Genomic DNA, 16,915 nt, shown 5'->3' on the forward strand with positions numbered 1-16,915 from the left:
GACAGCAGTCAGTATCACAAATACTGTCCCCATAACTTCAACCCCTAGAAGAGGCTTTTATTTTGAAAAGCAAACGCGCCGGAAAAGATTCCCCATAGGTGCGGAAACAAAGATGGCGGAAGAAGAGAACCAGTTTGAAGAATTTGAGCAGATAGACTTTTTGAAAGACCGACATGTCCGATTCTTCCAGAGGACCTTGCAGGTGTTACCTGAGCGGTACGCGTCGCTGGAAACAACCCGGTGAGTTCGCCAGAGGGCTCATGGGAGCTCTGGTTACTGTGGTTTGTTGGGGAACTGAACAGCAGAGGAGCTAGCTGTGATTCATTAGCCCTCAGTTAATTAAAGAAAACTCATCTTAGCCTTTATTTAACCATTCAGGTTTTCTGGGTATGACAATGTAGCAGCTTTTATGGCTGATGGAACGAGCCTGTTCCCAGCTATGTCTATGTTGAGGTCTATCATTCAGTTAACCCTCATTTTCAGCTTGGTTTCCAGCTATATTTTTTGTTTTTTATTAAGGTTAAGCTATAAAACAGGTTCACACATTATATGGCACTTTATAAACGAGTACATTGTAAGATCAACTGCTTTCATTCCAGGTTATCTATTTTATTCTTTGCCCTGTCTGGTCTGGATGTGTTGGATGCCCTGGAGGTGGTGGATAGTAAAGTGATGATTGAGTGGATTTACTCACAACAAGTTCTGCCCACCCAGGATAGTAAGTGCTGTATCTATTTTTATGTTACTGTATGAAAATGTTATTTTCATTTAATTGCAATGACTTGAGATGAAATGAGTTGCAAAGTGGGTTTATGAAGAGTAAATTTCTGCTAGAAAACTTGCTTAGCTCAGTGACAGGGTGCTGAGGCAGTCATTCACCCAGTGGCTCGTTGTGTTTTTGAGCTAAAATATGTTTAAAGTTGACCGTAAATTTTAAAATACCACTTGATGAGTATGTGCTACTGAAAGATTGGAAGATTAACACCTGAACACCAACTATAAAGTCTTAAAAAAAAGTTAAACATTAAAAAAAAAAAACTTAAATAAGGAACACTTAGCCTGGTGGGGTACAAGTAAAGCCTGGTGGCCCGCCAGGCTTTTAATACGCTGGGGGGAAACGCTGTAAATGTATAGAGTGTATTATTATTTTTTGTCATAGCTTAGTAACAGCATTGATAAAGTGGATGCTTTGCTATTCCATACTTTGCTGAAAATGCCTTTCAGAATAAAAGAGGCTTGCTCACACGCCTACAGATTTGTTGCGTTTCCTCAAAAATAATAATTTGGATAGATTGAAATGTGCTATTGGAAAAAATCCATATTGTATTTCATTAATCAGTGATGGCAGGAGAGAGGTGGGTAGACTGATTAGGGCATCTTCTGCGGTAATTGCAGAAGCTGCACCAAAAGTAAAATCTCTTGATTTTTCTTGCTGACCTTCACTTTTAGTGATGAGATGTTGACCTTGACTGGAAGAACATGATCCTAGAAGCATGCTGTGTAAACGAGCTTCATCCTAGATGTTTCCAGGTGCAGTTTTTGGATCACCGAGTATAAAAGAATGATTAAATATCAAAGTGTTGTCACTGAATAAGAGGCCAAGTAAGGAATTTCTGACATAGGGCTGCTTGGCTCCGTCATCTCAGTTTGGACTGCAGCCTCTGCTGCTCCACATTGATGGGAGGCAAATGACGTGATTCTGGCACTTTTTTGTAACCCATCTGGAGGTTTTTCTGGGCATGCCTAGAAACACAGCACATTGAGAACTAGCTGGATCTAGACTCAGCCTGTAGTTTCCTTCTGACTTAAGAACCTGTTGGGTTTCCTCACTGTGAGTTGGAGAATGCCTCTGGGGAGCGACATGTCTTCCCTTCAACACCTGTCACCTCATCGGCCGAACACTGATTTCACATTTTCTTTGTGATCTGGCTGAATCAGTTAAGGTTTTCTTTCTTTCTATAAAAAAAATAAAAGGGGGGAAAATAATTTCTGCTGATTATTTGATCAAGGTAGTAGGCTTTTGAAGGAATTAGAAAATTAAGCAATTAAATTTCTGTAATTTAAAATTCCTCTCCAACTTTTATCAGATTCTTGATGAAGGTAAAAAAAAAAAAGTGCATTAAACAGCAGCCTGTTGTTGATGCGTTTAATGTCCAAAAATAGTGCAAGTTTTTAGTAAGGGATAATTATAAAAAAAAATTTTCAAATGCTGATTCTACTTTAAGTTATTGTAAGTTAGTTTGTTTCACACTGAGGTAGTCGTCTTTGCATCCTCCGACTCATCAAACTTTAAAGTCTGTCATGTGTTTCTTTTCCCACTCTGCAGATTTCAAGGCAGCTATTGGCCCTCAGTTGTCTGTAGATAACCCAGTGCATCCTTACAGCTGTTCATCAAAGAAAAGTTTGACTCTCAGGCTTTTAATGACTTGTTTTGGGACTGATATGTTATTTATTTATATATTTTTGCCTCCGACAAGCCACTCCATGCCATCTGTTGAGATGCGCATTTCATTAATTATTGAAGACATCAATGGAGATGATGGAGGGATAGTCGTGCTTGATGGATTTCTGCTGCAGCCATATGTTGGGAGGCTGGCAGGCTTCTTCTCGTTAGATCTGAGGGAAAAAAACAAGTTGAGAGACAAATGTGATTTACTAATGATTCATTAGTTTGATAATCCCCTATTTAGCAAACTATTAAGACTTACAGAAAGCATTTTGCTTACGTGGGATGTTAGTCTCCAGTAAAATGCAGGTGTTTGACTGAATTCATCTGTGTATACATGCAGGGGATCGACATCAGGGTTTCTGTATATGTTGGTGGAAGATAAAATATTTACTTTTCCTTCAGTACAGAGGTTGGATGCCATATTTTTACAGAGTCTTGCATAAAGTCGGGTAGCAGGATGAGCTGTTGTAAGGCTGATATGTGACGCATGAATATATTGGTCCATTTGTTGTTCAGTCACCGCATAGAAAATGTTAAAGCTTCTGTTATGTTGTCGTCATTTTGATGTGGCTTGGTGTTTCTGTCATGGCCAGAAGGTGGCAGCAGAGCACTCCTCTTTTCCTATTGTATTGAGAACATTTTCTGCAGGTCATAAGATGAACAGAAGGGCTTTGAAACATAAATCAGTAAATTACGTAAATGTAATTTTTATTTTTATTTTTCCCCTGTCTCTTGTGCTGAATATTTCCATCATTTCTGTCTGACCCGTTACAGAATCCAACCTGAACCGTGGGGGGTTTCGTGGATCAGCACATATTGGGATTCCTTACAGCACGAAGGTACTACCAGAATTGTTTTTCAGTTTGAGTACTGTGGCTTTTCCTTCTTTTTTAATCTCTCAGTAAATCCACTTTTATCTATCATCAGTATCAGTTTCTTGATCATTTATTGCTTCAGTAGAATGATGCAAATACCATACTATAGTGTAGCAGATTTGTGAGTGCCAGCTTGGAAAGCAACTGTGACCATTGTCATGATGGGTATTATTAGAAATTTTAAAAAGAGATGGAGATTTGCTTTTTTTTTTTTCTCTCAAAAATTAAACTAAACAGAGAAAGTCTATTCTCCTACGTCTATGATGAATATTATCTCCAAAATATTCTGTGTGTGTCTGCAGCCATCAGCTGCATTTCTGATTTCCCTCTCGGTTGTTGTCCTCAGGGTCCAGGTGTGCTCCATCCGTACGACAGCGGCCATGTTGCCATGACCTACACCGGCCTGTGCTCCCTGTTGATCCTCGGAGACGATCTGAGTCGGGTGAACAAAGAGGCCGTTCTGGCCGGTCTCAAAGTGCTGCAGATCGAGGACGGCAGGTTGGCGCACACTTTCGCTCACTTTTGCACCTAAATCCTTATTTACTGTGGCATTTTCACTCTGACTCAAAAGCACCCGCAGCCATCTGATCGCAGATTTAACACGGTCTGACTGCAACTTGCATTTGGATGTTCCGTAGTTCAAAAGCAACTAAATATGTGATTTTGAGACACAATCTCCTGTCCTCCAGTAGCTGGAGCAGCTGCATGCTTTACCGTGCAGATCTTCATGACTTTTCTCCTAAATCTTGGCTGAGATCTTCTTCTCAGAAACTCACTGATTATGTTGAAGATAAGCTGGTGATAAAATGTGCCAACATGGCAACTAAGGATGTGTGTAGACTAAAGGAAATGAACCGTTTCTTCTCCTCTGTTCTGACCTGAATGTTTTTACGCCTCACTTCGTGACGTTGCTCAAGTTCCAGCACAACTTTTTGTGTAACTCAGTGGCCTGATGCACCGCGCTGCCATAAAAACTTTGTTCGAAAACCAAAACAAAGCAAAAGAAGTCCTGCGAGACGAATAAACGGAAATGACCGTTTATACCCTGCGGTTCAACGCTGTAATGAAGAGAGAAGCAATTAGCAGCATTGCATTGTGGCATTTGAATTAAAACTTCATTAACTTTAAATAAAAACATTGCTCTTAATGCCGCTGTAATGATCCCAAACGTCCAGTGCTGGCAGAGCGCGGCCGTTGTTGAGCTGGCGCTCTGGGATCGATCCCATCATCATTCCTTACAGCAGGTCTGTCCCAAAATGCCTGGCAGTGATTTTCCAGTCCAGAGGCTTTGTTTATAACCTCTATTATGGTAATCGAATTGTTCCAGCATCCCTGAGGTAGATCCAGATAGTTACCCCAGAAACAGCCTGTCGTATCCTTGTCCTTTCTCTCCTTCTCTCCTTTTATTCATAATGAATTGCTTATTAACATGGTGTTGTCTTAAAAACCACACCATTATTCCACTCACGTGGAATAAGGCCGTCTCTTAATACTCGGGCTGTTAAAAAAAACACACAATCTCTCAATTAGAGCTATGTGGGTTGGGTTTCATTTTGTTTAACACATTTAAGCAACTTGTGGCTAATTATTTCATACATTTGTGGTTTTGTTAGTTTCACACCTGAATTATTCGTCATTTACACCAAATAAAGTAGTTTTCAAACAGTCAGAACCTAAATCTGAAAGCATAAAACCAGAACCCAGACAGTTTTTTTTTTTTTTTTTTTTTTTTTTTTTTTTTTTGTTTGTTTGTTTGTCTGGCTTTCAGTTTCTATGCCGTGCCAGAAGGAAGTGAGAATGACATCCGGTTTATCTACTGTGCAGCTAGTATCTGTTACATGCTGGATGACTGGTCAGGCATGGACACCCAGAAAGCCATCGAGTACATCCGTGGAAGTCTGGTGAGTGAGTGTTGGCAGGTTAAAAAAAGTGTGAAGCTTCTGATCCTCCTTCAGTGGACAAAAATAACAAGATGATTCTGATGTGAACGCTCCCAAAGTGGACACTAACCTTCCTTTTCTGCAACATAAGAAGTTAAATTAAAATGGAACACAGCCCACGAACTGTTACAAGGTGTCAATTCATTTGCAGACAGTTCATTTATAACAATTAGAGAAGATAGAGTAACGTATCATCGTCGTAAGGCTGCAGCGAAGGCTTTTTTCTGCATCAGTTAAAAAGAATAAAAACTAATTTTCCCAACTTTGTTCGCTTTGTTTGCATTTCTGGGCGTTAGACACATCAAAGCGCAGTGTTTTCTCTTTCTCCTGAGCTGCACACGTCACCTGGGAAACCTCAGCGTCTATCGAGTTTAACATTTCAGAGTCTGTGTTGTTTTATGGGTGTGTTCGTATCATGCTTATTCCTATCTATTTGTGAATAGATACACACCGAAAGTCAGAAAATAAGTTTAGTTTAGTTTAGAAAAGTCATTTAAATTGTGATCTTAAGGTTTATTTTGGTAAAGCAGAAACTGCCTTACATGTAGAGATGGATGCATGCAGTAGCCATTTTTGCTTTAGTGTCATCAGAGCAGGAACAGGCTGGGAGTTATTTGTTCTTCCCGGTCGATTACCACCTCTAGCTTAGCTTGTGTGTTTTGTCTGAAAGCGTGCAAAATAAACGCAGACTGTTTGCGTTTCTTCTGTTATTGTTTGTGTCCTGTTTTAACAAAAAGCTGGTTTAAACAGATGACACTCATGCATTGTCAATGCGGTAACATTCCTCATTTAATAAAAGACAGAGAAAGGCGTCCTAGATTGCAAGTAGATTGTGCGAAATGAATATTTCTAGAGATGAAGCTAAAAATGGGTCATCAGTTTCTCAGAGATGGCATTGTCTAATTTTTGTTCAAACAAAAATAAATGTCAGGATGAGGAAGTGGCTGTATGTGATGCGTCTTGTGACAAGTGCAATGTGTGGGAATCTTTGCCAACCACATCTATTACTTTGTTTTGTTTGGGGATTTTTGTCTTGCTTATTTTTTGAGAAGTAAGGTATGAAATGAAGAAAACGGTGTAATGTTGTGTATTACAGGCTCAAGTGTTAAACTCTGCAGCTCTCTCTCTGATGACATTTCTCATTTTGGTTAGAGATGCAACAATCGCCTGGCTAGAAAAGAAAATCTACCATTTTTTTCCTCCTTTGAACTGAGGATCAAATTCTGCAGCATCTGAATGTTCTTCCTGTTAATTAAATAGATCAAAACTTAGGCTGATTGTTATAGAAGTTCAATCAACAGTCAACAATATTTGATCCTCTTTCAAAGTCGGATAATTCATTAGTCAGATAAAGTTCAAGGTCTTTGAATCAAGTAGAAAATTACTATATTTATCTAGGAATGTATTACGGTTAAAATGATCCTAATAAGAGTCGATCAAAATTGCAGTCAGCATGTCGGAGTTCAAAGAAACCAAAAATCTGCATCTGACCCGTGCATCTTTAAGAACAATACATCACTTTTTTATTTGTAGTAATTTTAAAAAAATATATTATTTTGTTCTGGTGTGGAGTCTAACATGTATGCTGTGTTGTTCTTCTTCAGAATCTCTGTTTTGTGTGCACATCAATTATTATTGATTCAAATATCATTTCTAAATTTATTTCTCCATAGTCATATGACAATGCATTTGGCCAAGGAGCTGGGAGAGAATCTCACGGTGAGTGCAAATATGTTAGATGTTGTAAATGTAAAGTCCTATTAAGTTTAAATAAGTAGAAGAAAGGACACGCACTGTTGCAACAACAAATAAATTCTGAATAAGTTTGATAATTTAAATACATTTTTGGTTTCATTTCATTGGTTTCATTTCAAATTATCCTGAACACATTATAACCAATATGTTGGGGCTTATACTAGTAAAAGGCATGAAAAAAAAAAAAAAAAACGGCTTTTAAAGGATTAACGCTACAGATCCGTTGCTATAGATACAGCACATTGTTTTCAATCATTCGTCCCCCACTCCAATTAGACCTTGCTTTTCTTTTGCGGAAGCTTTCACGCGACACAACAAAAGCAATACTTAGCAACATATCTGCATGACCTGGGTTGTACAGAGAAGATGAAATCCCTGCCAGCTCTGATGTGCTCTTAAAACATACATTTCTTAAAAATTGCAACTGCTCCAAGGGGTACATTTTATTGGATCTATGTGATTTTCTTCTCGCTTTGAATTCGAGTTCTGTGATTAAAGGCTTCGGTGAGGCTGTGCTGAGCCAACCGACCCTCCAAAGGGCTGATTACAAATCAGCAGAGATGCTTAGTCGAGGCCCATTACCGGTCTACCCTTGAGGTGTGTGTGCTCGTTCAGTGCCAGGACCTCCCAGCGTTGCTTTGAATGTGCACAAGCACATTTTTCTGGGATGTTATGCCTGTGCAGTTATGTAGGTGAAACATGAAATTATAGAACCTCATGGGTCTGGGCATGAGACTGGATTTATGTATCCGATTTCAGTCCTTAGTGTATATTTAGTACTTTTTTTTGTTGTTTTATCCGACTTCACTGATCCCAACACTGGTATCCATGGGCGATGTTTCTTCCTGCCTAAAGGAAACTGATTTTGGAAAAACAAATTGTCTGAAGCCACCAGGTGTTTACCCCTCACCTTAAGCTTCTAGTAGAAACAATCCTTCAAGTGGATGTACAGTTTATTGCGAAGACATGTCTCCACATCTTTCTACATTCTTATTAAATATTGTTGTAACTTTCATGTAAGGGTGAGGCTAAGACCTCAGGATTAAATTAAAATAAAAAAACGGTTTACTTACACTCATCGTGAACAAGAATGTATAATGTAGTAAAAGCAGGAGAAGTAGGAACGCTTATGTTGAGTTGAAGTAAAAAATTTTTGTTTGAAAAAAATTTGACCGACCATTAACCAGAAAATCGGAAAAGTCTGAGAAATCATTAGAGATTTAAATGTGTAAAGCTGCACTTTCAATCTAATCTGTAGATTTGCACAAGTTGGAAAAAGTTATCAGGAGTCACTTATTGGAAAAACTGCTGATTTCCAAGAGCAAAGTTACTGGAATGTGTCATCGGCTTGGGTACATCCTGGAAAATGGTCCAAACTGAATTGGTTTGGTAGGTTTGGGACCAACCCAGGAACAAGGTAACACTCAAGTTTCCATGAACTCAAAACTGCCAGAATGTCGTTTCCAAGTAAAGCAAGTTTTACTTCCCTTGGAGACACAGCTTTGTAGCCTGATGTGCCAATCATCGAGCTATTACGCCACAATGACAAGAAGTATGTGTGACGATTGAAAGTGGGACGTTAAAATCTACTATCCCTGTACAATGCTGTACCATCCTGTACCATGCTGTACCATCCTGTACCATGCTGCCATCGCTGCATTAGGTTGTGGCAACAATAAATAACAAACTTTGACACTGGGTGCATCAACAGCACAATAAATCCCACACACACGCATCTAAATTGGCCTTTGAAGAGATGAGAAATGCAAATCTTAACTACCTAAAAAGTTTCCATCCCGAAAGCAACATCCCAAGCTTTTATGGAAATTAATAGAGAATGATTCAAAGACGGTTGTGTTCCAGGAAACAAACTGATTTAAATGAGTTTTGCCTTGAGGATTGATCAAAATTTCCAGCCTGAATCACACCAGAAGCTTGTTGATGACAAGTGGGGAAAAAAATGGTGATTATATGTATTGGGGGTTTTGTGTAGAGTTTTGACTTGATTTAGATGAAAGAAACTAATCCCTAAATTTGAATTTTCTGCTCCCAACTCTTGTTTTTAGAACGCCTTAAAGTTGCATTTGTATATTTATTGTAATTGTTAAAGACTGAGATATTCATACCCATAGTGAGCAGATGTGCGCCCCAGACTGCAGCTTCATGTGATAACTCGGTGACCCGTGTGTCAGGTGGTTGGACGTACTGTGCCATAGCCTCGCTGTGCCTGATGGGCCGACTGGACGAGGCTCTGAGTCCGCGGGAGCTGAACAGGATCCGGCGCTGGTGCATCATGAGGCAGCAGAGCGGTTTCCACGGACGTCCCAACAAACCCGTGGATACGTGCTACTCCTTCTGGGTGGGAGCTACGCTGGAGGTAGCAAACACTGAAATGTCTTCCTACTTCGTCACATAACAAATCGGTGCCTGCTGTGTCTTAAACTCTAAATTTACAGAAACAAGTTTGAGGTTTAAGGCTGCTTTGGAGATTTGTTGAAACTAAAAGCTTCTGCTGTCATCAGTCTATAAATCCATTAATGGTTGATGTCCTTTTGGAGATGATCTTTTAATTTACTGATGGATTCAAAACTACATCTATGAAAGATGTCTGACAAAAATATGAAAGATTCTGGAAATCGGTATCAGTCAAGAAAAGCCTAATTGGTACATCTGTAGCTCTTAAAATGTTTTCATTTGATGGTTTTTGTATTTTTCTCCAGCTCCTGGATGTGTTCCAGTTCACACACTTTGAGAAAAACAGGAGCTTCATTCTGTCCACGCAGGATCGTTTGGTCGGCGGCTTCGCCAAGTGGCCCGACAGCCATCCAGGTAAATGATGCCACTTGACTTCTACCGCCTCCAGTAGAAACACCAGGCTGCAGTTTTTTTTTTTTTTGTGGTTGTTGCATCCATAAGACACAAATGCCCGGTGTTTTTATAGTCCAGTAACAACCACAGGAGCAAAACAGGCGCTGAATGGCGTGTTTAATGACTGTGTAGCTCTTCCTAGTCATTCACCTGTAGCTTCAAAGATCTCACGTTAGGGACAAAACCGTTGTGGATCTAAGCAGTTTCAGTTCATTTATTTTCCTCTCTTTGAGCAGAGCAGTTTGCGCCTCATCTTCCACAGGTGCAGTGAAACAGGGTGGAGCTGTGGTGGCCAGTTTTACTTCAGATCAGTGGGAAAAGAATCTCCTGTAACCCTAGACTTCAGCAGTCGTGTTCTTGCCTGCCCTCATGCTGGGTAATTGATGAGGCGATTGTTTAAAGGTAGCCTGAGGAAACGGCAGACGGAGCTCCTCGTGTTACCACAGACAGACAGATAGGAGGACGGCGTTCAGGAGGGACAGACAGGACTGAGGCTTGTGAATGTAAATGAATAAAAGAGTTTTATGGGAGAAGGAAACAATAGCGAACAAATCTTTCCTTTACAGTGGGAACTGGGTTGATTGCTTGGATGTGGGACAATACATGCAGACCTGCATTAAAATGATTCCAGATTGTTTTTTTTGCGTGTGTTTTGTTGCTAGAAGATTCTTTATTCTGTGTTAAAATGTAGAATAAGAGCCTAGAAAGCAAAACATAGCAGAAGGTTTTATTTAAAGCTCTTAAATTGCAATCGGAGAGACTGGTGTAGACTCTCAGTCGTCCAAGACGTCACAGAAAGCAGCCAGACTTCTTCTTTTGTTTCTTGATTTGCCTTGCATCTAAAGTTTCTGTAGCATCTTGAAGACAAGGAGTGTGGAACAAAGAAAATTCACGTAATATTTGAATGTCTAGCTTTTACTCCTCAAGCTAAATTAATTTATCAAGACATACTTTTGTTTGTTTTGCCTTTCCAAAACTTATTTTCCTCATTGAACGTTTTTGTTTTTAAGTTACTGACAAGAAACTGTGACCAGGTCTCGTCAGGATTGATGGATAAGTTGAAAATGTATTATTTGCAATGTGTTAAGATATAAAAGCATAAAAGACAAGTGTAGAAGCTGGAGAGTTTTAACAACAAAGTAGATTTTTGAACAAGATGGTACCTGTCTGATACGTCGTTATATCTGAAGGAAAATAACAAATAGTCAGAGGTGAGACGGTGGATAAATATTTTGCTTTTTGCTCTTGTGTGGCTGGCTGCAAAGGTGCCACGGAGGAGAGGAGCATCAAAACAGACTAAACATCCTTTTACTGACACAACTCATTAATATCCAGTTTTTTAAAGCTTGGTGTTTATATATGATTGTTGGCAGTGATGACTTCAATTTAGTCTTAAGTAATTGGTTTGTTAAAGCAACACCAAAGTTTGGCTAAAAGCCTATTTGACAGCTGATGCTATTCATAGACTCGACTGGCTTTTAAAAAAACAAAGTCAGATTAATGAAAGCCAGACACTTACAGGCCAGGACTCCATCACATCCGTGTTGAAGTTGCCCCCTTTGCTGTTATGCCTGTGGCTGCTGAGGATGTTAAACTCAAGTTTTAGGCTGCAAGTTTGCAAGTAGGTGTGAAGTGGAGGGTGGCGCAAGCCGGCCTTCATCCTCTCCAAGCACTCTGCAGCCACTTGATTGTTTCACATTACTTGCTTCTCCTGTGTCAGTCGTTTACTGCAGGATGTGGCTGGCTCACTGCATGTCTCTAAAAAGCATTTCAATGTTAAGCTTGGATTGAAAGTCGCTGTAATATTGAGTGAGGCCTTTTGAAACCACGTTCTCATTGGTGTAACTTTGAGTCCGAGTCCTGATGGGTGAAGCTAATAGTTCTGTGATTGATTCTAACATCTCTGTCCAATCATCTGTCGTTTCATTGTAATTCAATTACTGCTCCATTTAGTGGCCTGTGGAGCTTTTATCCTCGTCCCGAGGGAGAGAGACGCTCCTAGGGGAGAAGCAGCGTGCATTATTCACGTGTCCTTAAAGGTTCATTACGACAAACTTACAATCCTTGGGACAGCTGAAGGGTCCAATGAGTTTATAGATTGAATCAGTCAGTACACATCCATTCTAAGTACCAGCTCTGTCACGTTCAGGTGCTTCTGCAGGGACTCCCGCTGTCAGCTCTGACCCGGTTTCTCCCTTTTTGTCCGTGGTTTCGTCTCTCCAGACCCTCTTCATGCCTACTTGGGGCTGTGTGGCCTGTCTCTGATTGGAGAGCCTGACCTAAGGAAGGTCCACCCAGCTCTTAACATCACCCAGAGAGCCTTTCAGCACCTCCAGCAGCTGCAGCAGACGTGGAGGGACAACGCCGGCAGCTGCGTCGGACGGCAGTGAAAGCAGGACGATTTACAGCGCTAACTCTGGAGCGGACGCCGTCTGCTGTCGGTCAGCGGCCGAAGGCGGCTGGACTTCTGCCGGGTCTCACAGATACTTGGCTGCTCAAGAAGTTTGAATTGTTTGGAATTGCGAGGATTTAAACACTTGAGGACCTCATTTAAAGTCCATCTAAAGCAACTTATTTGTTGAGCAATATATGCCACACCTCTTTGCTGCCTTTAAAAAAAAAAAAAAAGAAAACAAAAAAATAAGTAATTGTTAATAAAGTTATGCGGTGCGGTTTGTGAAAATACAATATAATAATGTGCCAGAAAGTGTAATTCACTGGAGACTTGAACAAACGTCAGATGCCTCCATCTTTATTTTATGGCCTTTTTTTTTTTTTTTTAAATTATGACACTTTTCTTCAAAGATGTATTGCTTTACTTCCTTTTCTCTGCTTTGCTAACCTGCCTGGCGCTTCCGTTCGCACGTAGCTGCTGAATGTTTTGAACCTCCCATGATGCATCAGGTCTTAGTGGGTCATGACCTCTGGCTCCTCAGTTTGAAATCTGATACCCTCCCTACAGGTTTACTCCCTTCAGCTTCTCGCCGCAACGTTCTCTGGTTTCACCACTGCAAGCTCTAATTTTCAACGATCAGGAGATTAAAATAAAAATGGAACTGCTCGGGTGACATTTGAAATGGGGCTAAATGTACCTCAGCTGCTGATTAGTTGTGTATTTTAAGAAGATTATGGAATAGGATTCACTTGAAACCTTTTTTAGGGATTTTATTTGACAGACCACGCCCTGCGTGGCTCGTAATTATACAATGGAAGGAAAATTGTACAATGTTTTCAATATTTTTTCAAAAATCTAAAGTACAGAGCATTTCTCTATGTTCTGTTTTCAAAGTTCCTCTTTGAAGAATGAGTTAATCTCCCTTATATTTGATGAAGAGCAACTACAAACATTGGATTCTCCATTGGATGCAATTCTGGACTTTGACTGGGCCATTTTAACAGATCAAAGCTCTTTGTTCTAACACATTTAATTGTACCTCTCGCTGTGTGTCGGCTTTCCTCCTCCTCTCCCCAAGTGTAAAGGGTTTTGCTGCCAGTAAGAGGCTTCCATCAACCCTGACTAGTTTTATCATCCTTAGTGAAGTGTTAGGGCTTTAGGTTTGGGTTTCCATCACATGTCGCCTTTTCCTTGTGAGTTCAGTTCAGTTTTGGTCTCATCCGACCAGAGCCTTTTCTTCCTCATGTTTGCTCTGTGTCAGACTCCGAACATGGCTTCTGCTGTGAGGATCACATACGTGTGGAGGAAAAGCTCATACAGATTGTTCCACCTGAGCAGTGGGTCCCTGCAGCTCCTCCAGAGTCACCCTGGGACTCTTGGTTGCTGCCACAGTCTCCTGTCAGTGATTTTTTATTTTTTATTTTTTTATTTAGTTACTTTTGAAGGTGATTGGTAGCAGTATATTTTATTTAGAGGTGTCATAATTCAGATTTGTAAAAGAATAATTTTGAAAACCGTGTAATTTTCCTTCCACTCCATTAAACGTTTGGTTGTATTGCAAAAATTGGAAATGGAAAAAAAAAAAAAAAACAGAATTAAGGAGTATGAATACTTTTGTCCAGCGCTGTAAATGTCACCTCCTGAATTAAAACCAAATCTCCGCAGCAGTGTGTCAGGGAGGCTCCCCATGACCTCTGACCTGAACTCATTCACCTGCTTCCTCCTCCCCTGTGAGGTCGCATCCAGCTGGAAATCGACGGGGAGATTGGACAATGGCATCACAACCAGAGGAAAACGGTTCTTTGAACTGTTTGTTCGTGACTCCAGAAAGGATGCAGGATGAAATAAAAGAACAATGGCCACGACTGCACCTCCACATGTCAGGAAGCAGAAACGACTTCACACGATCCCTTCCTAGCTGTTGACCGCCATCAGAACCGACTGTCTGTAAGAAGAACTTCTGGCTTTACTTTCAGTTCATTCAGATGTCTATGCAGGTGTTTGAGCTGAGGTCCAAAATGGCGTTCACGGCCTGGCAAAGAGAGGCTTTCCACCTTTTTGCCTTTACATCAGTCGTCTGTCTTGCAGCAAGGAAAAACATTTCCAGCTTTCACACATCGCTGCTCTGGAGCGACACCTTTTTTTTTTTTAATGAGGCCACAGTGTGAGGTAACACCTGCTCCCCCCGAGTTGACACGTGACGAGATGCTTTGAAAGCGTGTCAGAAACACAGCTGCCCGTCTGCTGCCTGTTTACCTGCAGCTCTTCTCCGTGTGCAGACGCGCCTGTGACTGCATTTAGGAAGACACACTGAGGCTGGCTCTGCTATCAGGGAAAAAAAAATAAAAGGGGAGAAGATGTGAGGAGAGCTGAATGAATAAATAACGTGAGCCATCTATTATTAAAAGTAAGCTGTCAGAGGCTGGATTCGGCTCTTTTGAGTCCAGACAGAATCCTCGGCTCTGGTGTGAAAACAATAGGATTCCTAACTAATGTGCAGCATTATTGTTTATTTTGCACTGCTCTGAAGCAATTTCTCTTTCTCAAATAATGCTACCGTTTTCTTATTATGTATACATAATGCGTAGAAACCATTACCACAAAACGCTTTGGCATTTTTAAAAATGTTGCTGAAATGCGTGGGTTTTTTTCTATTTTAACCCTCTCTCTCTAACAGTGTGTCTTCTTTACCTATATGCTACAAGCCTGTTCTCTTTAGTTGAATACAAAGCTGACTGGAGCACTAAGTAATCTGTTTGCTTTCTTGGTTACCTACCAAAATGATCCAGTTTGGCTTTTATTTGTCTGTGTACATAGATGGAGTCACATGGTGAAGCCACTTTCTCCAGCTTGCCTCCTCATTGTGCCTAATGGATTGTTTTCCGTCGCTGCTCTCTGAATGCTTTGCTTTCGTTCGCTTCTCTTATTGCCTAATTTAGATTTCTGCTTGGATCCTTCTGCGAAAAATGGCAGTGAATATCAAGTTAACCTACAAAGGAAGAGGGAAGTGTAACCTGGATATTTGTTTAGATTCTACGGGACGATATGTGTTGTTTACATGCGTGACTGTCGGATATAAGTAGGCTACTCTCTGTTTGGTATCGTCCAGAAATATGTTAGGATTTATTTTGACAGGACACTGAGTGGCGAATGATTATTTTGGCTCCTGTTACACAGCAGACGAGGCCCTCAGTCCCAGCAGCATGAAATAAAGACAGCACTGCTTTGTGCTTCCAAAAGCTGTGAAAAGATTGTCCAAGAGATGCAGCCAAAACACCACATGCCATTTTACGAAGCACTGCTATACATATTGTAACGATAAATCGTGTAACAAAAAAAAAGAAAAAAAAACATATAATGGAGTTTATTTTTTCTATGCTTTATAGAAATGTTGGTGTAGATAGATGTAAATGTCTATAAAGATGTGACTTCTGCTGGGGGGAAGTGACCAGAAAGTCTTTACATCAGAAGAACTGGACCTGCAGGTGTCGGTGTGTGACGCGTTCTTAAAGTGCAGCTTTTCGAGTTTGGACTAATGCTGATTCTCGCTTGGCACGGAAATTGTATTTATGGTAAATAAAACGTGTACTAACTTTGACATTTGTGTGCATTTTGTGTTATCAAAGGGTGCCTTGGAAAAGTAAAACCCTCGTGATGCGACCGCAAACCTCAGAGTTTTATCGGAATATTTAGTGATGGACCAAAATGGATGGACAGATATAAATTGATTTCAGAATGATCCCAGGTTCATGATGCCACCACTGCTGTGTTTCACTATGAGGATGGTGTAACCGCAGCACCTTCCTCTGCATGGTTTATGGCAAACACACCATTTGACATTTCTGGCTTTTTTTTTTTTTTTAAACAATTACTTCTTTAATGTCTCTCTCCCATAAATACCAAAATGTGTGGAGATCAAAATTATTACCTTAGTTATCTTTTCCCCATGTTTGATTTTTGGCTTCAAATTTTAATGTAGTAGCATTTGATATAATAGTTTAGTTTAAGTTACAATAGTCACTTGTAGGGCTGCACAGTGGTGCAGTTGGTAGAGCTGTTGCCTTGCAGCAACAAGGTTCTGGGTTCAATTCCCAGCCCTGGTCATTCTGCATGGAGTTTGCATGTTCTCCCTGTACATGCGTGGGTTTTCTCCAGGTACTCTGGTTTCCTCCCACAGTCCAAAAACATGACTGTCAGGTTAAATGATCTGTCTAAATTGTCCTTAGGTGTGAGAAGCAGCCATGATCACCATGGCAACTCTGGAGGTGGGAGAATCTGTTGACAAGACCAGTGTTAATTTTATCAACCAAAATTTTTGTAACAGTTTTCATCAACCAGTAAAAACCAAATAGAATCTCATATGAGTATATTAAGATTATGTTACTTTTTTTTTAGAAACTGAACAGAATTTTTTTCCCCCCCTTTTTGTCATTTGGAAAGATGAGTTGTGAAACAGCAAACATCATAATTATGGTTTTTGAAACTGTAAAAAAAGGAAAATGAAGAAGCAGCTAATCTAAGAAAACAACACAAGAACGTTAAAACTCTGTCTTTTAGTTCCAGTCCTGGGTAAATATTTCAGATATGTGTAAAGAAATTATTAGGAATCCTCCACAACCTGCCAAAAGGCCAA

At 40.3% G+C, this 16,915-nt stretch overlaps 1 protein-coding gene across 1 annotated transcript; it reads left to right on the forward strand.

Moving 5' to 3' along the window:
• The first annotated feature begins 42 nt into the window (after window positions 1-42).
• On the forward strand, window positions 43-15,880 carry pggt1b (protein geranylgeranyltransferase type I, beta subunit). The gene is made up of 9 exons (XM_015019046.1): window positions 43-240; window positions 600-718; window positions 3,224-3,288; window positions 3,671-3,822; window positions 5,093-5,225; window positions 6,938-6,983; window positions 9,212-9,396; window positions 9,740-9,848; window positions 12,111-15,880. Exons 1-9 carry the CDS (start codon window positions 113-115, stop codon window positions 12,275-12,277), a joined length of 1,104 nt encoding a protein of 367 aa, XP_014874532.1. The 5' UTR covers window positions 43-112; the 3' UTR covers window positions 12,278-15,880.
• The last annotated feature ends 1,035 nt before the right edge of the window (window positions 15,881-16,915 follow it).

Source organism: Poecilia latipinna, unplaced genomic scaffold (genome assembly GCF_001443285.1).
Source record: "Poecilia latipinna isolate Pla-1442-1.1 unplaced genomic scaffold, P_latipinna-1.0 Scaffold80, whole genome shotgun sequence".
Lineage (NCBI taxonomy): Eukaryota > Metazoa > Chordata > Actinopteri > Cyprinodontiformes > Poeciliidae > Poecilia > Poecilia latipinna.

Bases quoted from the DNA above. Each gene is read 5' to 3' on its own strand.
- pggt1b (XM_015019046.1), top strand. From the start codon at position 113: ATGGCGGAAGAAGAGAACCAGTTTGAAGAATTTGAGCAGATAGACTTT. The intron at 3,823-5,092 runs GTTGGCGCACAC...TCTGGCTTTCAG, and splicing joins CTGCAGATCGAGGACGGCAG to TTTCTATGCCGTGCCAGAAG. The intron at 6,984-9,211 runs GTGAGTGCAAAT...CCCGTGTGTCAG, and splicing joins AGCTGGGAGAGAATCTCACG to GTGGTTGGACGTACTGTGCC.